Consider the following 22570-nt stretch of genomic DNA (forward strand, 5'->3'; position numbering starts at 1 on the left):
TTACATTTACATTTAAACAAACCACATATGAAGGCAGCACAAGCTGTCATGCTCTTATCTATGCTTTATGTATGCAGCTATTTGTAAACAGGTAGGCCTTCAATATTTTCAATATGTTTTATTTATTTTAGTAATGCAGGAACATTTGGTATGTACAGTCTTCAGAAAGGTCCGCACAGTAAAAGCAGGATCTTCTCATAATATCCCTTGTGTCCTCCTGTTTCACAAAGGAAACGGGGTAATGAGTTAATGTCCACATCATTTAATTCAAAATCAATCTCCAACTTTCTCTTGATTCTCACTCAGTGTTGTGTTGTGTTGTGTAATTCACCAGTGTGTGCTCCTGTAGGGTTCGGTTGTACATGGTCTCAAACTCTTCCATCATCTTCTTCAGGTCCACCTCAGAGCGGCTTAGAACAAACACCCTGATCAGAGTTTCACACGTACCGTAGCCCTGGAGAGGAGTTTTATATCTTTAAATATCTTTACCAAGTACACCATCTAATACAGGTAAGCACCAACGCACACGCATGAACGCAGGCAGGCATGCAGGCAGGCAGGCAGGCAGGCAGGCAGGCAGGCAGGCAGGCAGGCAGGCAGGCAGGCAGGCATCACTGAAATCAGAATACTTCTGGAATGCTAGGAGATAAAATAGACATGGATTCATTCATGATTAAGCACAGAGTCTTAAGAATCTTTCTTTCTGTGTGTCCATTTTATGTGTGACCTGTTTGTGTGTGGTTACACTACACCTGTTTGTCTGGGTGTGTTTGGACCTCTGTTGTGTGTTGGAACCTGTGTAGTGATTTTGTACCTGGCTATTTTGGAGACTCTGCAGGCCTTCTGTGTGTTTGTGTGTGTTTGTGCTCATTAATATGCCTTACCTTTGGCGAGCTGTGGGCCACTCCTGCTGCGGGAATGTCAATGAAGACGGCGACATCAGTCCCTTTGGTATTCTCTCCTGCCTCAAAGACAGCCTAGGAAACCATTTTACCACATTAGAGACTGACTATGTGCCCAGACATTATCATGGAGTTATATTATTGCATCTACTATGTTGTTAAAGGTTGTGATGAGTGCTATCCTACCCTTGTACCCTTTTTGGCAAGCTCGATGTCCACGTCAGTGTCTTCACTCCTGTCAGTCTTCAGAAGGGCCAGAATTGCGGGGGTGAAGTCTTAACTGGTCTCACATTTAATGACCTTGTCCAAGTCCTTCTGGTATTCTGTAGGAGAAAGCGAGAGAGACATTTATAACGCTTCCATACATCCCTACACTCATGATAGATCCTGAAATGAACACATATTCACACTATCCATGAAGGACCTCTTTCTGACAAATCTCCTCGTGTGTCCTTAATGCCATCATTTCTATCAGAATATCCTAATTTGTGCGCAAACTCTATTGTTACAAAACAAGAACAATATCGAATAGCAATTGAAGCTTAGACCTGCCCCAGAGTACATGATAATATTGGTCACAATTGGTCATCAAATAAAAGGGTGTGTGTGAACATTTGCAATTTCTTTCAACATGGAGCAGGATAGACAGCAAGGGAGAGAAAGAAATCAAATTCACATGTGTTAGTTACTCACCTGGTCTCATCAGCTCCTTATTTGGTTCAGTTCATTCTGTTTGTGCCTTTGTGAGGTATTGTTCATTTGGACTCTACTAAGCCTTTTCCTAGCTAGTTTGTGAGAACCAGTTATAGCCTTCAGTCCTAGTTTTGATTCACCTGCCTGTTTGCCTACCTGTGTATGTATGACCATTGCCTGCATGTGACCACGATTCCTGAAAACATCTGCTGCGATCTGCGCGTGAATCTACACCTTTTTATCCCTGAGTATTCATTACATATGTACTGTATTACTGTTACTATTCAATGTACTCGTTACTTTACAATATCATATTGGAACTATACTGTAAAAATAACATAACTAACAAATATATATTTTAGAGGGTGATAGTGCTTGATGCTGCTGTGAACTATCACAAGTATATATTTGATGATGAAGCGGGCTTCAACCTGTCCAAAGCTCGGTCCAATTGCCTGGACAATGTGCGCAGCTATCTCTGAAGATGGTGTGGTAGAACGTAGGTCATTACTTGGATCCTACAACGCTGCACACCTCATTGTGTTTCTCAATGAAATTGAGCAGGTCTGTCAAGGTGGAAGGTCACCGATGACATTGTGTGGGACAATTTCAGGTTCCACCATGCAGAGTGGGTTCAGGCATGGTTTTGGGCCCATCCCCGATATATGACCCTGTTACTGCCCCCATGCTCTTCTGTCCTTAACCCTATTAAGGATTTTTTTTCAGAATGGATGATCACCGTCCTCATGAGCGTGTATGAACACCATCCCCACGAGCTTGCCACCTTCCTTCTGGCAATGGACGAGGCTTACGACGACATCAATGCAGACCAAGGTCAAGCTTGGATTTGCCAAGCCAAAAGATTTTTCCCGCAATGCATGAACAATGAGATTCACAGTGATGTGGATGAGAATGTACGGCCAAATGCTCAAGACAAGCATGATGCAAATGAATGCGTGCTAAATGTTATTTTATTTTAATTAATTTAATTTGTTTCATTTAAACATGTATCTTGCATTGGATGAATTATGTTGTGTTTTGGTGATTAAACCAATGTTCTCATTACATTTCACAATAAACTTAGATTTTTAATCAATGGTTGTGTGGTGAGAGATGTTTACAATCCAATTGAATGCACAATGAGAAGTTTTGAATGAAAGACTGGCTGTGTTACACGTGTGACCAGTTTGGAGTTTTGTACTAAGAGTTGTGAAAATATACCAAAAAACTGTATTGCTGTTTACCTTTGTAGCTTGTCTGAGCTGGTGGGCATCAAATTAGTCCTGGGTCATCAGCAGGGCCAAAACCACATCCTTCAGATCTGACCTCAGAGCTGAATTCAGGTCATCAGTCAGAGCCTGAAACAAGATAGAGGGGGGGTTATTAAGGTGGTAACAGTTTGGGGAGGGGACGAGATGTGTAAGGGGCAGTTAGGAGTAGGGATTGGCTGAGGGGACAATGTTGTGACTCATATGCCCAGTAGACTGCTCATAGACTATTTAGATTTTTTTGTCTCTGCCCATTGCTCCTCTTCACCAGAACTGTCATAGTCATATCCTCATCCACTCCTGTAGAGGTAATATTGATCATGAATAAAAACACAATAAAACCGACTGAGTGAATAGTTAAGTAAAGGTTAAATTAAAAATGTAAATTAAATAAAAATAGAAGCCCATTGGACAGAAACTGGTTGAATCAACATTGTTTCCACATAATTTGAACCAAAAATGTAATGTGAAGATATTGAATCAACGTGAATGTGGAATTTGTTATTGTTTATTTCACGTTAAATTCACATTTAGTTGACAACTCAAAACCAGACGATGAACTGACGTCTGTGCCAGGCGGAAGGGGGGCTTGGAGGTTGGAGTATTCTGATACATGGTGTTCTTACCTTTGGCTTCAATGGCTTTCTCAAGAGCTGCTGCATTGCTACTAGCACTAAAGTGTGGATATGGGGCTACGGTCCCATAATATACAGACGTTGATTTACCAAACATTTGTGAGGTGTCTTCCATCTTTCCAGCTGTTATGTCTGTTTCCATCTCTACCAGCTGACGCGACGGTTTCAATCTTTACTCTTTGCGACCGTTTCCATCTTTACAGCTCGGGAACCTTGTTATATCTGTGAAAAGAATGCCTGTAAGTACAGTCTAACAGGTGTTGTAATTACTGATTGTTACACTGTACTTATCTCAGTCAACTTTAACCCTGTCACTAGTCCTCACCCTAATCCTAAGTAATAGCAGTATAATTACAGTGTACTTGTTACACTGTACTAAATGGAATAAGTACATAGTAATAAGGGCAACTCTAATGTAAAGTGGTACCAACAATTTCATAAACAGAATTGTAATTAAAGCTTCAATACGTAACTTTTTTTGCGACTTGACCAAATTCACATAGAAATATGAGTTATAGATATGTTATTCTGAAATTTTGAAATATTGAGTCAATCACCACCTTCCGGAGACACCTGAAACCCCACCTCTTTAAGGAATACCTAGGATAGGATAAAGTAATCCTTCTCACCCCCCTTAAAAGATTTAGATGCACTATTGTAAAGTGGCTGTTCCACTGGATGTCATAAGGTGAATGCACCAATTTGTAAGTCGCTCTGGATAAGAGCGTCTGCTAAATGACTTAAATGTAAATGTTATTCTCATTGATAGCAAGTCTAAGAAGGGGAAGATCAGCTGAAAATACAATATTCTGGGTTCTGGAAAATATATTTCACAGATGGTACAATGACTATCTACACTGTACTTCCTTGATTTGTCACATAAACTGAAATTAAGCAAACGTTTAGAATTTTAGCAACCAGGAAGTGGTGGAACGATTTCTGCATAGTGCACCTTTAAAGAGAATGAGCACAAGTGCATCAATACTTCTTATACGTTCCTTATGGTCACAAGGCCGCAGAGCCAGACGGATTACCAGGACGTGTACTGAGAGCATGCTCTGACCAATTGGCAAGTGTCTTCACTGACATTTTCAACCTCTCCCTGTCCGAGTCTGTAATGCAAACATGTTTTAAACAGACCACTGTAGTCCCTGTGCCCAAGAACACTAAGGTAACCTGCCTAAAGGACTACAGACCCTTAGCACTCACATCTGTAGCCATGAAGTGCTTTGAAAGACTGGTCACGGCTCACATCAACACTATTATCCCAGAAACCCTAGACCCACTCCAATTTGCATACTGCCCTAACATATCCGCAGAGGACACACTCTCTTGCACTCCACACTGCCCTTTCCCACCTGGACAAAAGGAACACCTATGTGAGAATGCTATTCATTGACTACAGCTCAGCGTTCAACACCATAGTTCCCTCAAAGCTCATCAATAAGCTAAGGACCCAGGGACTAAACACCTCCCTTTGCAACTGGATCCTGGACTTCCCGACGGGCCGCCACCAGGTGGTAAGGGTAGGTAACAACACATCCGCTATGCTGATCCTCAACACAGGGGAGGTCAGAGACCTGGCCATGTGGCGACAGGACAACAACCTCTCCCTCAACGCCCCCATTCTCATTGACGGGGCTGTAGTGGAGCAGGTTGAGAGCTTCAAGTTCCTTCGTGTCCACATCACCAACAAACGAACATGATCCAAGCACACCAAGACAGTCATGAATAACGCACAACAAAACCTATTCCCCCTCAGGAGACTGAAAATATTTGGCATGGGTCTTCAGATCCTCAAAAGGTTCTACAGCTGCACCATCGAGAGCACCAACAATGCACTTTTTTTAAACAAACAAAAAGGGTGCTGTAGTCTTTGACAATTTTGGGTGCATGACACCGCCTGGTATAGATGTCCTGGATAGCAGGAAGCTTAGCCCTATGTACAAGCTAAGCTTCCTGCTATCCAGGACCTCTATACCAGGCGGTGTCATGCACCCAAAAATTGTCAAAGACTCCAGCCACCCTTTTTGTTTGTTTAAAAAAAGTGCATTGTTGGTTAGAGGCTTGTAAGTAAGCATTTCACTGTAAGGTCTACACCGGTTGTATATGGTGTATGTGACTAATACAATTTGATTTGATTTGATTGATTTGAATGTTAGAAAACCTCACCTGTTCAGCTGAAGAGATTGTTCTGAGCCACAGTTGTCTTGATTGTGTTGTTCACTACTCAACAACACACCTTGCAGTGTCTCCACCATTCACTTCTCAAACCCCTCAGAGCCTGACAATCCCTCAAGCGAACCTTGTTCAACCACAACAGATTTAGCATACTAGTGCCTGTGTTAAAGATTACAGTAAGAAGCAGAAATGCTGCAAATCAGTGGTTATGTAGTAGGTTTGATTGCAGTGATGTCTGATGTTCTCCTCCAACACAATAAAAGTGATGAGCATTTCACAACATACCATGAAGACGTGTTGTGTTAACAAAATGTTAGGTCAAAGTCAGATTCATTCAGTGAAATACAAAGATAGTAGGCATGTGCAGTATGTGAATAAATGGTTGAAATGTGTTTTCCCAAACCTTTCCAAACACAACCATTCCAAATCTGTTATTCCAAACCATTTCAAACACAAGGCAAACTCAATAAAGACACAATAGCAGTTGAATAATTGTATATCGCTTTATACACTGAGTGTACAAAACATTAAGAACTCCTTCCTAATATCGAGTTGCCCCCCCACACATGGATGCCGGCCCACGTTGTCTTCAATGCTTGTTGTCTCCAATGCTACCCACAGTTGTGTCAAGTTGGCTGGATGTCCTTTGGGTGGTGGACCAGTCTTGATACACACAGGAAACTGTTGAGAGTGAAAAAACCCGTTCTTGAATCAAGCCAGTGCACCTGGCACCTACTACCATACCCCATTCAAAGGCACTTAAATCTTGTGTCTTACCCATTCAATATCTGAATGGCACACACACACAATCCATGTCAAGTCTTAAAAATCCTTCTTCAACCCGTCTCCCCCCCTTCATCTACACTGATTGAAGTGGATTTAACAAGTGACATCAATGAAGGATCACAGCTTTCACCTGGATTCACCTGGTCAGTCTATGTCATGGAAAGAGCAAGTGTCCTTCATGTTTTGTACACTCAGTGTACAGTCCCCAACCTAATCCAAAATGTGAATTTGTTCTTAAGCAATAGTAGCTCAAATCCAACACCTGTACAATTCAATACATTTGCAAATTCTTTAGTTAAACAATTGTTAGATTTACAAAAAAATCTTGACTTTTATTTTTCATCTGGGTGCTAGTGTCTTGGAGGTGGCTGTCCTCTCCCCCGTCCTCGCCCTGGTCCCCCTCCTGGCCCCTGCTGACCATTTCCAGGCAGAGGTCCAGGCCCCCGGGGACCCGGTGGGCGGGTCACTGCGCCTCGAGCGTTGGGATTTGGTGATGACAGGGACACGTCTTTCTGCAGGTTCACATCCTTGCCTGCAGTTCCTGGCCTCACCTTTGTAGACTTTCCACCTTGGTCTGCTTTATTGTCTGGTCAGGGAATACATAGAGGGAGTGCATGGCCTCAAAGTCTAAACAAGTACAACCATATTTTTGCTCATGCAACCTGGACATAACATAGTAAATTCAGGACTCTCCAATTAGTATGATATGTTATGTTCTGTATGGTATGTATTCATTTGTGGATGTCCATCATCAATTTCCTATGATATGTTACGAATTCCAACTTGCACATTGTACAATATGTTACGAATTTGCTAAACTTATGATATGATACAAATTCCAATTTGTGGTGGCTAACATTATCTAGGTGGCTAGGTGGTTAACGCTAACGTTGGCTAGGTGGCTAGAGTTAGCTATGGTTTAGAGGTTAAGGTAAGGGTTAAGGGTAGGAGTTAAGTTAAAGGGTTAAGGTTAGGGAAATGGCTAGCTAACAGGCTAAGTAGTTGCAAAGTAGACAACAGTTGTAAGTAGTTGCAAAGTTGCTAATTAGCTAAAATGCTACATTTCCATCCGTGATGAGATTCGAACCCGGAACCTTTGGGTTGCTAGATGTTTGCATTATAAACATACCCATCCACCCCAACCAACCACCCTATTTTTGTTTTTGCCTTAAGTAACTTTCTGTTTTATGTAACCATACCAAACAGAACATATCATATTCATTTGAGTGTCCCCGGAGTTATGTTTACCATGTTACGTCTAGTCTATGAGACCAGACTGGCTCATGATATCATTGATTTCAGCCATATTTAACATTAGGTCAAACAAGATCACCTGCGTTTTGCACTATCGGAGCTAAGGTTTCATACACATTTGAAGTGAAGGTATGATGCTCACCTGCACCTGTCTCTGGTGGGGGAGCTGGGGGCAAGAGAGAGCGGTTGGGGAGCAGGTCCTCCAGGTCCTTCATGACCTGGTCTGTGCTTTCAGTGTTGTTCCTCCTGTTCTTCTCCTCATCTCTTGCCTAAAGAGAGACAGAGAGTGTGTGTGTATGTATGTGTGTGTGTGTATGTGTGTGTGTGTGTGTTTGTGTGAGTGGTAGATGAAAGATAGATATATACATGTAGATAGATCGATGATAACGAGCAAATGAGTATTATTTAAATACCGGTCAAAGGTTTTAGAACACCTACTCATTCAAGGCTTTGTTTTTTTACTTAGTATTTTTTTGTAGAATAATAGTAAAGACATAAAAACTATGAAACGGTTGGAAAAGCATTCCAGGTGAAGCTGGTTGAGAGAATGCCAAGAGTGTGCAAAGCTATCATCAAGGCAAAGGGTGGCAATAAAATATATTTTAATTTGTTTAACACTTTTTTGGGGACTACATGATTCCATATGTGTTATTGTATAGTTTTGATGTCTTCACTATTATTCTACAATGTAGAAAATAGTTTTAAAAAAGAAAGACCCTTGAATGAGTAGGTGTCCATCCATGAGTAGGTGACTGGTAGTGTGTATATTAACCACATAACATTTTTTACGTGCGACTGAATTAATTTGAAAAACCCTCAGACTCACCATCTGCATCTTCTTCTTCAGCTCCGCATTGGCATGTTGGTACGCCTCAGATACCGAGTTCAAATAGTAGATAGCCAGTCTGTGGGGAAGTACATATCCATCTGTTTACAAATGTAGATATGCAGTATCCTAATATATATATATATATGTGTGTGTGTGTGTGTGTGTGTGTGTGTGTGTGTGTGTGTGTGTGTGTGTGTGTGTGTGTGTGTGTGTGTGTGTGTGTGTGTGTGTGTGTGTGTGTGTGTGTGTGTGTGTGTGTGTGTGTGTGTGTGTGTGTGTGTGTGTGTGTGTGTGTGTGTGTGTGTGTGTGTGTGTGTGTGTGTGTGTGAGAACGTGTGAACTCACACCATCAGTAGCACAGCTGGTATAATGAGGCCAGGGTTGGCTGCGTAGCCCATCAGTGTTCCCAGAAAGGCAGGCAGGTCCAGGTCTATCGTCTCCATGATGACATCAAACATCTTGGCCTTCCCACTGTGGAGATCACAGATTGTGTGAGTCTGTATTTGTGATTTTTTGTTGTTGTGAGTATGTAGCGACAGGTATGTGTCCTTACATATTGTATATTGTTTGTCTGTGTTTATGCGTATGTGAGATGTGAGTGCATTTGCAGGGATTCTCCTCTGTGAATGTGTATGTCCTACAGAACAGTAAACATGCCTGTGTGTATGTGTGTGTTACCTGAATGGCCCACAGTCAAAGGAGGGTGGCAAAGTCATGATGGTGTAGACCACAGGCAGTAGACTGAGAAAGAGGATGAGAAGGAGGAGGCCCATGTAGAAGTTGTTGGATTTGGAGGCTTTGAAGACCCTCTCATGGGGCACGTTAGTGGCCATTACGGCCCAGCACTGGTAGTACATGGAGGAGAGGAGACGCAGGACGTTTATCCCTACCAGCCCTGGAGCATAGAATGCACCCATCCTGAGAGAGAGAGAGAGAGAGAGAGAGAGAGAGAGAGAGAGAGAGAGAGAGAGAGAGAGAGAGAGAGAGAGAGAGAGAGAGATAGACACGCACACACACACACACACACACACACACACACACACACACACACACACACACACACACACACACACACACACACACACAGGGTCAGCGAAGGGAATATACGACATGAGTTCTATAGTTCTACAACCAGAATAGAAATATCTCTTACCAGATCATTCCTTGGTTGAAGACCAGACCAAGAACGTTGCCACTGATGTCAAACTCTCCATACGATGGCTACAGAGGGAGAGACAATCCATATCACAAACAGTGGTTCAAACTTCTGCCTGGCAACAAAAACGTAGACCTCATCCCCGCCAATAGACAAGATAAGACATTTGTAACAATGACCAGTGGAGCACGTACATATGTGGCTTCGAGGTCCCAGCACCAGCAGTAGTTGAGGAACCTGACAATGACAGCCCGCGCAAAGTCACCAATCAGGATGGTCAAGTAGGTCACCTGGATGTCTGACACGGTCAGCTTCACAAACTCCTGTCGCATGATGAACATCACAGACAGGGCTTCACAAAGGTACATTGCATACAACAGAAACAATTACCATATCACACCAGAGATGAGGATATCAGTAAGGTGTCAGTACTATGCCGACGGCAGTCTCCCAGCATGGCCCCCTGATGACGTCAGAAGGGTCCATGGGGGGCGGGGTGGTGTCCGTGTCATTGTTGTAGAGGGTGAAGTTAGCGTAGTATTCCTTCTGGGCCCAGATGGACGCATTCCTAATGGACACCTCCTCCTCAAGCTGAGTGGAAGGAAGGAAGGAAGCCATCGAATCACAGGTCATCCATTACAATGCACTACCCATTCATCTCAATGACAATGCACCTCTCTGAGGAACATCAGTCCTAAGAGTATGAAACCAAATCCCTCACTACAGGATGCACTGGGTTGTTTACAGAATACGGAACTCAACCGTCCCAGTATTGAACCTTATCCTTCTCGTTGACGCTTTCTTATTATCCCGAAAAGGATCCTGTAATCCCGCTCTCAGTGTAGATTTAAGATGAACAAGAAAGAGCTAACGTCTGGTAGTGGCCTAAAGAAGTGTGAGGCAGCCTTACAGTACCTTGTTGTTGACCTCATCAAACAGGGCAAACAGGAAAGTGTAGAGGTTTCCCAAAAAAAGGGCAAAGATGCGCCCCAGCTGCCATTTGAGGGCGATCCGGGGGTGGTACTCCTCCAGCTCAGCGATGGTCTCAAACAGGGGAGGACACACCAGGCCCAACAGGGACATGATGAGCTCCAACTACACAGTGGGACAATGGGAGGAATCATACCATCTCTCCACTACACCACCACTTTACACAACACTATATGATCAAACATATTTCGGTGATGAAATAGAGAGGGAAGTTTGTTTAGTCATTAATGAATGAGATTTTTAAAAACGCTACACTATTATGACGTAATATCACTATAATTTATTCCAAATAGAAACGGATTCCATTGGTTTCAAAGGATGTACATGGCATCAACACCATTCTCCAAGCATTACCTCGTTTTTCTCGTACCAGCTCAGGTCGTCCCTGTTGGCAAATTCCTGGGACCTCTTCACCACAAAGAAGATGAGGTAGCCACTTCCTCCCAGGCAGCAGATGATCATGAAGTTGGCCAGCACACGGAGGAACCTCCTCAGGTGGATGTTCTCATCTTTTTGGTTCTCCTGCTCATCCACGATGGACTCCTGCACTCAGACAGACAGAAAGACAGTTAGCTTATGGGCCACTAACATGTGGTGCTGTGTAGTTAGTGGGAAATAATCTATGTAATTATATTGGATTTGAATACAGTAAAGAATACTCAGAAGAACATCATTCAAAAGATCAGACATTGTGATGAAGTTGCGAAAATAGTACACAGGTCTCCATGGTTACCTTGAAGCTGGTGGTGATGGAGGCGTACTTGTTGTCAGCCGTCTCGGCGTTGCCGATGAGGTAATCCCAGCTGGTGAACATCTTCCAGGCAAAGGTGAACTCCCCGTCATCTCCGTCCCCTCCCCCCACGTCAGCATTCTTAGCCATTCTATCAAAACGTATATGAATGACAGTGGGGAAAGGCCGTCATCCATTTTCAGATCAAACACCATGAACAAACAAAATGATTTGTGTATATGTGTTTAATTTGATCCCCATGAGCTTTTGCAGAAGCAGCAGCTACTCTTCCTGGGGTCTATCTTGATGTGTTAAGCTGTGTTTGACATATGTGTGACATGGGATCATATTTTATAAGTGGGGGATTGGGTGGTGACTCACGTTCGTATCACCACCATCAGGCTGTAGCCAAAAGTCCCCACTCCTACCATGAGGTAAGACAGCGGGAGGCGGAACTTCAGCAGCCCAATGGTCCTCTGGTTGTTGTAGTAACCATAGAAGAGGACTGAGTATTTGCAATACCCCTGAGAGAGAAAGAAGTGATCGCAGGTGATGAACTGCGCTCTTATAGTGTACCGATAAACTGTGTCTTCTGATCTTCACGGGTGTCTCCAGACCCATGCTGATCATTTAAATAGTACAATATGAAATATCATCACATCATATGAGCCTGAACTCTTTGATATGGTAATATTCGAGAGGCTTTCATGCAGAGTAAATAGAGGGTAGCCTATCTCGACTGCATGTTTTAACCCACGTTGAAGTCCATGAGGACAGAGTAGTCTTGAGCAGTGGGCTGCTCAGCTCTGGGCACTGTCTTTCTGGGAATGGATCCATACGGAAGTCCCATCAGAACCTGGAGCCATAAAACATTTCAATAATGATTGATAGACTGCTAGAGTATACATTAGAGTTGTATCTATGTGTTAAGACTCTTTGTGAGGCGGTTTTACCTCTGGGATCACAACCAGTCCGAAGGTTAAGCCAAAGAGGACCATGTTCATGCCATACATCCAGCGCAGGAAGATGAAGTAGGAAGCAACTGAGGACCCAAAGTGACCTGAGGGGAGAGAAGTGATAGTGTTTCTTCACTAAGTTGTAGCGTTCAACTGTCATTCAACTGGCCTTTGTCAATCAGCTCAGTATATTACTTTATCTTGTGTTGTGACCTGTGTTCAGGAATATTTTCAGTATGTTGGTGTTTCTAAAGTGTGGAGTATCAGTATCAACTCACTTTCAACCTCTTTTATCTTTCGTTCCCATGGTATGCAAGTCGTTTTGAAATTTTCAAAATCTCTTTGGAATTTGATCCATTTCTGGCGAAAAAGAAAGACAATCATTATTATAGCCTCATATTTTGACAACCACAAAAAGCTAAGCGGCAGAAAATCGTATATTGTGCTCATGGTTCCATACCTTCGTCATCATGACTTTATAAGCATAAAACTTCCTGCCTTTTCCTTTTCCCAGAGCCCCTTCAAATTTATCCACAAATTCTTGACATTCTCTGAGAACAAATCATAAGGTTAGCAACAGAACAGTCAAGATCAAATAAATTGATAAAAGTAACAAAATAGGGAAATAATTCTGACAGGAGGTGTAGAACATACTTTAAAATGGGGTAAAAAAAAACCCACAGCTATGATCAATGAATAGAGATAATTATTATCTGAAAGTGTATCTCAACTTCATCCTGACAGCATATGTCATTTTTCCAGGAGCCTATGCGAGTGCAATCAGTCAACTCGTTCATTACTTCAGATGTACCAGCCTCCTCTTCATTCGCCAGGGCTTGTTCCTCATAATAGCTATGACCTTCTTCTTCTCCTCCACCTCCTCCTTCAGTCGTTCCATCTCTCCCTCTGACATGGACTCTTCCTCTGAGTCTGTGTTAGAGTCTGTGTCTGAGCTGGGAGTTAGATAGAAGATAGAAGAAGGGAGACCGAGTGGAGCAGAGAGAGCGGAAGACAGATTGTTAGGAGAGAGCGATCGAAGAGAAAGAGAGATCAGTGATGGAGAGAGACAGAGAGAGAGAGAGAGTTGGAAGGGTTAGAAAGGATGTCCCTCTACTTCTCTTGGTGAAAGGGTAGCAAATATTGTATAATACAGTTAAATAAGATATTTGACCCATTATTTTGATTCCTGCCCTGTTTAGTACTACGTTTAGAATCTTGGGCCCTGATTTCCACTCAAGATACCTGCTCTCTTTCTTCTTCTTCTTCTTCTTGTCCTTCTCGTCTTCCTTCTCCTTTCCTTTGCCCTTCCCTTTGGCGTCTCCTTTCTTATCTTTGGTCTCCTCTTCTTTCCCCTTCTTTCCCGTGGCTCCCTTCTTGTTTCTCTTGTTCCCCTTCTCCTCCTCGCTGTCCTCGTCATTGTCCTGGGCCTTTCCTCCTTTCTTTTTGTTTGCTGCTCCTTTATTTGCTGCTCTTCCTTGTCTTCTCTTGGGGGTGTCATCCTCACTTTCGTCGTCGGTGTCACGTGACTTAGCAGCCTTCTTCTTGTTGGCTCCTCTGCGGTTTCTGGGGGCCTCCTCTTCCTCCTCGTCCTCATCATCCTCATCAGCTGGCTTTTTGCCCCTGCCGCGGGCTCCTCCTCTGCCAGCTGCCGGTCTTCTGTTCCCTCTCCTTCGACTGGTGTCATCTGTATACACACACACACACACACACACACACACACACACACACACACACTGCTTTTTAAATATCAGGTCAATTCTAACAGCCGGTGTCAGTAGCTGTCCTCTCCTTCACAGAAAGACACCACTATAAGCTCTGCTTTATACGGGTCAGGTGAGAACTCATCTCCGCTTACCCTCACTGTCACTCACGTCCCCATCGATCTCGATTCCAACTAAATGACAACGCAAACAAATAAATGTCCACCACTCGTTCAAACATCTCTAAAATGGCCCAGCATGAATCTATAAAGGCATTTTGCATTTGCATCTCATATAAAGTCTTTATATCACATCAAAGCCAGAGCATAAAAACATGAACAACTGAGATGCTGAATCTCAACTCACCATCCTCAATCTTCGCCGCCACATCACTCTTCCTAGGCATGGTGGTTGGTGTGAGATATTCTCTGAAAGTACTGGGACTTTAACTGGACTGAATGCACCAACCCCTCCCCAGGTACACAGAGCCAGAGCTCGACCGGGACCTGTACCTCGCTCTAGTAACTAACTCCCCATCACTATGACAACTACAGCATGTGACCTGCCTCCATAGGTGTTATATTGTTTTCCTGAAACAAAAACATGATATCATAGCGGCAGACATCAAGGAGTGTGTAACTTAATCACAGCAACAACGACAAAAATGTTCCAGCATGATCTGGTGTTAGTGTTCTTAAATAAAACCTAGAGAACCTGAGGAACCATTTCAGTGGACAGCACCTGTGTCAGACAGAAGGTTAAGACCTTCTCTACGGTCCATATAGCAGCAGAAGGACAAGGACATTTAAACAGTTAGAGACACTCTCACTCGTCTGGACATCAGACACCATGACCACACACAGACCAAGACGAACAGCCTTAAAGATTTAATGAAGGTTTAGGTTTCCTTTTCAAGACCCATTAGGCAAACCTCAAACACATTAGACACATCTTACATATTACATTTGCTATTGATACAATGCCTACAGAATATTGGAAAGCTATTGCCCACAATGACGGAGTGAGAATGTACAATGTACAGCGGTATGTGTAGTAACACATACAGTACACACACAAAGATACAGAGTGCACACCTCTGAGCCTGGCCCCCATTAAATAATGAAGAGGAGCTCATCTTCCACAGCCAAAACTACACCATCACACGCTCCTCCACCCTGTCAAGTAGAAAACACACACGCACGCACACATGCATAAAACATTGCATCTATCACCAGTAATTTTTTTTTAAAGTGCAATGATAATATTACAATTTCATTTTTCCAACCAATATCATTCCAGAAATGATTCCACCTTCAATGATCAAAGGAAACCCCCATCATCAACAGCTTTCATGCCAACTTTAGTCCTCATTCTAGTCTGAAAACTTCCGCACCTCAAAATGACTCAGATGATTTTAAATCAATATTTAATGCATTTCTGCCATGAATTGTGCATGAGTATTTAATGTTAATGCTTCTAGTCTGGAGGATGCAGTAATATCACTTTAAGGGGAAGTTTACCCGTTTTTTGTTTTGTTACAGAGAAAATATTTTTTTTGTTTTTGTTGCTGAGTTATGTTTGAATTATCCTGTTTACAACATCAGTAACAACAACAACAAAAATAGTATTGAAATATGGATTTATGGGACAGTGGAACCTTTAAAAAAATAAAAAATATTGTGCAGAAACATTCAGATTGGCATTCTGACCGAATAGGAGTTGGTTTGGACACATTTTGGACACATTTTCATAATGCATTGTAATCAATGGGCAGGTGACTAATGGAACAAAATAAAAAATAATTTAAAAGGGGTTTCAGGATCAACTACAATCACAAAAACTGTGAAAAAAGTATATATGTAAAAATGTCATACAGGATAGGAGGAATGTTTAGTCTGTGCTGAAAAAAACACTACAACCATGTAAAGCCACTCAGGATATCACAAGATCTTGAAAAGACAAAACAAATACACGGTTTGCATGCCTGCAGGGGAATACAGCTACATGTCACCTGGACTTGTGCACAAATCAGCAAGGAACATAGATCTGATAAGGTGGTGACGAAAGCAAATGATCAGTCAGAGCAGTCTCCAGCCTGTCCCCTACTGGACAAGAAGGATATTATCATTGGGTTTGTGATAATCTCCCGTGAGCACCCAGTTGACCAAATGACACGAGATTTTACTTCTGGTTTAAAAAAGATTAGTTTTGTGGACAAAGAGGTGTTTTGTTCGAGAATCCGATGGTTGAGCAATCTTAGAAAATAAAGTGTGAGGAAATTCAATTTTTGTAAAATAAAAAGTACCTCTCTGTGCGGTTTGTTATTCCTAGCCTTATCATAACTGTGTCACTTGACAGTGTTTCTCACCACTTAATTATATATTGTAATAGTGTACAATTGATTTATATTACTGATCAACCCATACAACTTACATAGGAACTATGCAGATAAGCAGGTATACTAGCAGGTAGACTAGCCAATGGACAAATAAACCTATTATGTGACTTGTAATGTAGGTACATATGTTTATGCTCTGTCAGCAGTGGTGTAAAATACTTAAGTACACATACTTGAAAGTACTACTGAAGTAGTTTTTGGGGGTATCTGTACTTTATATTACTATTTATATGTTTGACTACTTTTACTTCACTACATTCTAAAAGAAAATTTACTTTTTACTTCATACATTTTCCCTGACACCCAAATGTACTCGTTACATTTTGAATGCATAGCAGGACAGGAAAATTGTCTAATTCACACACTTATCAAGAGAACATCCCTGGTCATCCCTACTGCCTCTGATCTGGCGAACTCACTAAGCACATGCTTCATTTGTAAATGATATCTTAGTGTTGGAGCGTGCCTCTGGCTATCCGTAAATTATTATTATTATTTTTTTAAATGATGCTGTCTGGTTTGCTTTATATAAGGAATTTTAGCAATTACATTTACTTTTGATACTTCACTATTTTTAAAGCAAATACTTTTAGACTTTTACTCAAGTAGTATTTTACTGGGTGACATTTTCCATTAAGGTATCTTGACTTTAACCTAAGTATGAAAATTGGGTACTTTTTCCACCACTGTCTGCCAGAGAACTGGCAATCACAAAAGGTCCAACTCATTGCCCAGAGATTTCTCTCTCCCACACGGTGTTTGGGGGCCTTTTAAAGTAATCCACAGGTTGCCTGCTGTGACTGTGACCCCTGTGTTGTTCTGTAGCTGAACACATGCAGCTTGTTTTAGGCTGATTATGCCTGCCTGCCCAACAGTGTGCATCATAACATACTGTACTGGTGGAAGCTGGGGGTGAGTATTTCATGTGAGAGAAGGCCACGCAGCTGCAAATCAGGTTGCCAGTCTCTATATTTACCCATAAGCAGAGACACACAGGGGTGTTGTCAGTCAAATGGAAGTAACTTAATGTATGTTCCTCTGAATGACTCTGTCAATCCGACAGTTATTGTCAGCAGTAATCATGCGCCTACGAACCTGAGTTACACTGTTAGCACTGAGACGGTTTTCCCTAGCAGGAACCCCACTGTGAACAGTTCACCCTGGACTATCAGATCAAATGTAAACATCACTGTCATGTATACCTCCGATAAGCCTCCCAGTAAAACAATTAAAAACAATCAAGCAACCTGAAAATTGTAAAAATAGGTCGCATTAACATACAGTGCCTTCAGAAAGTACTCAGACCCCTTGATTTTTCCCACATTTGGTTAAGTTACTGCCTTATTCAACAATGGATAAAGAAAAGAAACCCTCAGCAATCTACACAACAGAATACGTGGACACCTAAATCTAGAACCGGCTTCCTATATCGCAACAAAGCATCCTTCTCTCATGCTGCCAAACATACCCTCGTAAAACTGACCAGCCTACCGATCCTCGACTTCGGTGATCTATAAAATAGCCTCCAACACTCTACTCAACATACTGGATGCAGTCTATCACAGTGCCATCTGTTTAGTCACCAAAGACCCATACACTACCCACCATTGCAACCTGTACGCTCTCGTTGGTTGGCCCTCGCTTCATACTCATCGCCAAACCGACTGGCTACAGGTTATCTACAAGTCTCTGCTCGGTAAAGCCCCGCCTTATCTCAGCTCACTGGTCACCATAACAGCACCCACTCGTAGCACGCGCTCCAGCAGGTATATCTCACTGGTCACCCCCAAAGCCAATTCCTCCTTTGGTCGTCTTTCCTTCCAGTTCTCTGCTGCCCATGACTGGAACAAATTGCAAAATTCTCTGAAGCTGGAGACTCACATCTCCCTCTCTAGCTTTAAGCACCAGCTGTCAGAGCAGTTTACAGATCACTGCACCTGTACATAGCCTATCTGTAAACAGCCCATCTATCTACCTACCTCATCCCCATACTGGTATTTATTTATTCATTTTGCTCCTTTGCACCCCAGTATCTCTACCTGCACAGTCATCTTCTGCCGATCTACCATTCCAGTGTTTAATTGCTATATTGTAATTACTTCGCCACCATGGCCTATTTATTTACTTAACTTACATCATTTGCACTCACTGTATATAGACTTTTTGTTTTCTTTTGTTCTACTGTATTATTGACTGTATGTTTTGTTTATTCCATGTGTAACTCTGTGTTGTTGTATGTGTCGAATTGCTACGCTTTATCTTGGCCAGGTCGCAGTTGCAAAACTTGTTCTCAACTAGCCTACCTGGCTAAATAAAGGTGAAATAAAAAGAAAATAAAAAAAAATACATACAACACCCCAAATAAAATATAAATATAATACCTTATTTACATGAGTATTCAGACCCTTTCCTAAGAGAATTGAGCTCAGATGCATTCTGTTTCCATTTTCCATCCTTGAGATGTTTCTACGACTTGATGGAGTCCAGCTGTGGTGAATTCAATTGGACATGATTTGGAAAGGCACACACCTGTCTATATAAGGTCCCAAAGTTGACAGTGCATGTCAGATCAAAAACCAAGCCACAAGGTCCAAGGAGTTGTCTGTAGACCTCTGAGACAGGATTGTGTCGAGGCACAGATCTAGGGAAGAGTTCCAAAAAATGGATGCAGCACTGAAGGTCCCCAAGAACACACTGGCCTTCATCATTCTTACATGGAAGAAGTTTGGAACCACCAAGACTCTTCCTAGAGCTGGCTGTCCAGCCAAACTGAGCAATCATGGTAGAAGAGCCTTGATCCGAAAGGTGACCAAGAATCCTAGAGTTCCTCGGTGGAGATGGGAGAATCATCTCTGCAGCACTACACCACTCAGGCCTTTATGATAGAGTGGCCAGACAGAAGCCACTCCTCAGTAATAGGCATATGACAGCCCACTTGGAGTTTTCCTAAATCAAATCAAATGTATTTATATAGCTCTTCTTACATCAGCTGATATAGTGCTGTACAGAAACCCAGCCTAAAACCCCAAACAGCAAACAATGCAGGTGTAGAAGCACGGTGGCTAGGAAGAACTCCCTAGAAAGGCCTAAACCTAGGAAGAAACCTAGAGAGGAACCAGGCTATGAGGGGTGGCCAGTCCTCTTCTGGCTGTGTCGGGTGGAGATTATAACAGAACATGGCCAAGATGTTCAAATGTTCATAAATGACCAGCATGGTCAAATAATAATTATCACAGTAGTTGTCAAGGGTGCAAATGTCTGTTGGCTTTTCATAGCCGATCATTGAGAGTATCTCTACCGCTCCTGCTGTCTCTAGAGAGTTGAAAACAGCAGGTCTGGGACAGGTAGCACATCCGGTGAACAGGTCAAGGTTACATAGCCGCAGGCAGAACAGTTGAAACTGGAGCAGCAGCACGGCCAGGTGGGCTGGAGCAGCAGCCTCTAAGGTGCAGGGTGCAGTAACCAGGTGGTAGCTGGCTAGTGACAGTGACGAAATTCAGGGCAGGGTACTGAGTGGATGGCTATTTAACAGTCGGATGGCATTGAAATAAAAGCTGTTTTCAGTCTCTCTGTCTAGCTTTGTTGCACCTGTACTGACCTTGCCTTCTTGGATGATAGCGAGGAGAACAGGCCGTTGCTCCGGTGGCTAAGGTCCTTGATGATCTCATCTTTTTGGCCTTCCTGTGACATCGGGTGCTGTAGATGGCCTGGAGGGTAGGCAGTGTGCCCCTAGTGATGCGTTGGGCAGAGTGCACCACCCTCTGGAGAGTCCTGCGGTTGCGGACGGTGCAGTTGCCGTACCAGGCGGTGATACAGCCCAACAGGATGCTCTCAGTGGTGTACCTGTAAAGGTTTGTGAAGGTCTTAGGGGCCAAGCCAAATTTCTTCAGTATACTCTCTCTGTGGGTGGACCATTTTAGATTGTCAGTGCTGTGGACCCCGAGGAACTAGAAGCTTTTCACCTTCTTCACTACATTCTTGTCAATGTGGATTCGGGCATGCTCCCTCTGCTGTCTCCTGAAGTCCATGATCATCTCCTTTGTTTTGTTGAGCTTATTTTGCTGGCACCATTCTGCCTGGGCCCTCACCTCTCTGCCTGTAGGCTGTCTCGTCGTTGATGGAAATCAGGCCTACCACTGTTGTGTCGTCTGCAAATCTGCTGATCATAGTAAAATAGTATATCGACATAACCTGAAAGGCCACTCAGCAAGGAAGAAGCCACTGCTCCAAAACCACCATAAAAAAGCCAGACTACGGTTTGCAACTGCATGCACATGAGATTCAGACTCGAGTCGCACTTCAATTGCAAAGAAAATGACTTACGACTTGACTTGGACTCGTGATCAATTGACTTGAGACTTGACTTGGACTCTAGACGAGAGACTCGTGAACAATGCAAGTCAGTACTGGGATAAGTTTTTGATGTGCATTCTGTCAGATAACATTGAAGAGGCAGAATTGTAACACGGAGAACGTAATTTAATACAGAGGGCTGAAAAGCGTTCTAGAAAATCTGTTCTGCAAAAAATATGCAGACAAGGACGTATCTATTTCAATGGAGGGATAACGGTTGCTTATATTTACACTTTGTCCTTATTTGATTGAGCGGACATTGTGTATGCTATTGCTGTAGATCGGAACATTAAAACACAAGCAAAATCTATCGTTTATCTTAAGTTAAGCTTGTTAAGATAAGCAAACGTTAGCTATCGTTTATCATAGTATGTGAAATCGTGCCATATTTAAATAATATGCAGTAATTTATATAATTATGAGTGTTTGGCAACTAACTTTAAATTTATGAAATTGTTCCTAAAAATAATGTTGGACATTTGTTAGTTTTTTAAGCGGACATGGTTTCACATTGACTGTTGACCTAATGAACCATCTTAATAGTTCTTTATGCTCTTTAAGTTTACTAAGTGTTAATTTTAAAAATAGGTTATTGGACTGGTCTAGGTGGCATTATTAAAAAGGAAAGAATATTTATCAAATGTTTCTGCCCACTATGCTGTGCCTGCCACAAGTGCCCCAGTGGAGAGTAGTTATGGGGGCCTCATGCACCCTCATCGTGCCAGGCTCAGTGCAAGAACACTGACAAACTTGATCTTTCTGAAAAGTAACCTGTCTGCAATAGACATGTTCTCCATCTTAGGGTACAGGACATAAATTGTTTCTCGTTACAGGAAATTGTATTTCTGTTAAGTGTCCAGGTCAGTAAGTATATTTTAGGGATAAAGGTCATTATGCTTGATATATAGGACACTTTAGTAGTGCAGTTATTGAACAGTTGTCAGTCATTTGTTTAGATTCATACTTGTCATTTATCTTTCCTCGCCTACAGATTTTCAGTTTGTGTGACAGAATTAAGTGAAATATAGACAATGTCTTCCACAAAATACCATACACTTTAAAATGTTGAGTTTGCTTTTTTTCATATGCAGTACAATTACTATCAATGTAAACTGTCTACATTTTAGAAGGAAATGTATTTTGATTTAAATAGCACCCAATGTGCTTCCTTTCATACAAGTATGGACTAATTAACAAGGGAGTCTCTTCAAATAATTTACAAGGTTTACAAGTAATTATAAGTAATCCTTCTCACCCCCCCCCCCTAAAAGATTTAGATGCACTATTGTAAAGTGGCTGTTCCACTGGATGTCATAAGGTGAATGCACCAAGTTGTAAGTCGCTCTGGATAAGAGCGTCTGCTAAATTACATTTAAGTCATGTAAATGTACAAGACCTAACCCACATCAGGCAGAAAGCCATTCCCAAAAGGGACTTGAGACTTGACTTGGACTCTACCTCAAAGACTAGTGACCATCTGATGTACACAGAGAGCCAACATCAATAACATGCATGTCAATATCTCAAGCTCGAAGCTGGAGAGGTTGACAGTATCACTACTTATCTTTGTGAGAGGTATTGATAAGAAGCAGCAGCAAATGGGGATCCTTAATAAATTCAAATACAGACTTAAAAGCAGCACCTCCAGTTTTTGGGGCTTTGCCCCTCTGCATAGTAAAATAACATGGGCCGTGTAGCAAGCCATTGCAATTACGTACTGGTACTTGCAAAGACATTGG

At 42.3% G+C, this 22570-nt stretch overlaps 1 protein-coding gene across 1 annotated transcript; it reads right to left on the reverse strand.

Moving 5' to 3' along the window:
* Window positions 1–6169: 6169 nt before the first annotated feature.
* Window positions 6170–14574, reverse strand: tmc2a (transmembrane channel-like 2a). Its single transcript, XM_035772388.2, has 20 exons — window positions 14447–14574; window positions 14236–14274; window positions 13623–14064; window positions 13181–13333; window positions 12841–12931; window positions 12659–12740; window positions 12378–12484; window positions 12182–12280; window positions 11806–11948; window positions 11428–11575; window positions 11049–11237; window positions 10620–10799; window positions 10137–10295; window positions 9899–10027; window positions 9702–9769; window positions 9227–9466; window positions 8894–9019; window positions 8546–8624; window positions 7862–7988; window positions 6170–7051 (listed from the first exon to the last, which is right to left on the reverse strand). Exons 1-20 carry the CDS (start codon window positions 14484–14486, stop codon window positions 6816–6818), a joined length of 2877 nt encoding a protein of 958 aa, XP_035628281.2. The 5' UTR covers window positions 14487–14574; the 3' UTR covers window positions 6170–6815.
* Between the last annotated feature and the right edge of the window lie 7996 nt (window positions 14575–22570).

The sequence above is a fragment of the Oncorhynchus keta genome, chromosome 6 (assembly GCF_023373465.1).
Source record: "Oncorhynchus keta strain PuntledgeMale-10-30-2019 chromosome 6, Oket_V2, whole genome shotgun sequence".
Taxonomy (NCBI): domain Eukaryota; kingdom Metazoa; phylum Chordata; class Actinopteri; order Salmoniformes; family Salmonidae; genus Oncorhynchus; species Oncorhynchus keta.

Excerpts from the sequence above, each read along its gene's own strand:
- tmc2a (XM_035772388.2), bottom strand. The coding sequence starts at position 14,486 with ATGCCTAGGAAGAGTGATGTGGCGGCGAAGATTGAGGATG. Across the intron at positions 12,932-13,180 it reads AGGAGGCTGGTACATCTGAA|AGAATGTCAAGAATTTGTGG; the intron begins GTAATGAACGAG and ends ATTTGTTCTCAG. Across the intron at positions 12,741-12,840 it reads ATAAAGTCATGATGACGAAG|AAATGGATCAAATTCCAAAG; the intron begins GTATGGAACCAT and ends CTTTTTCGCCAG.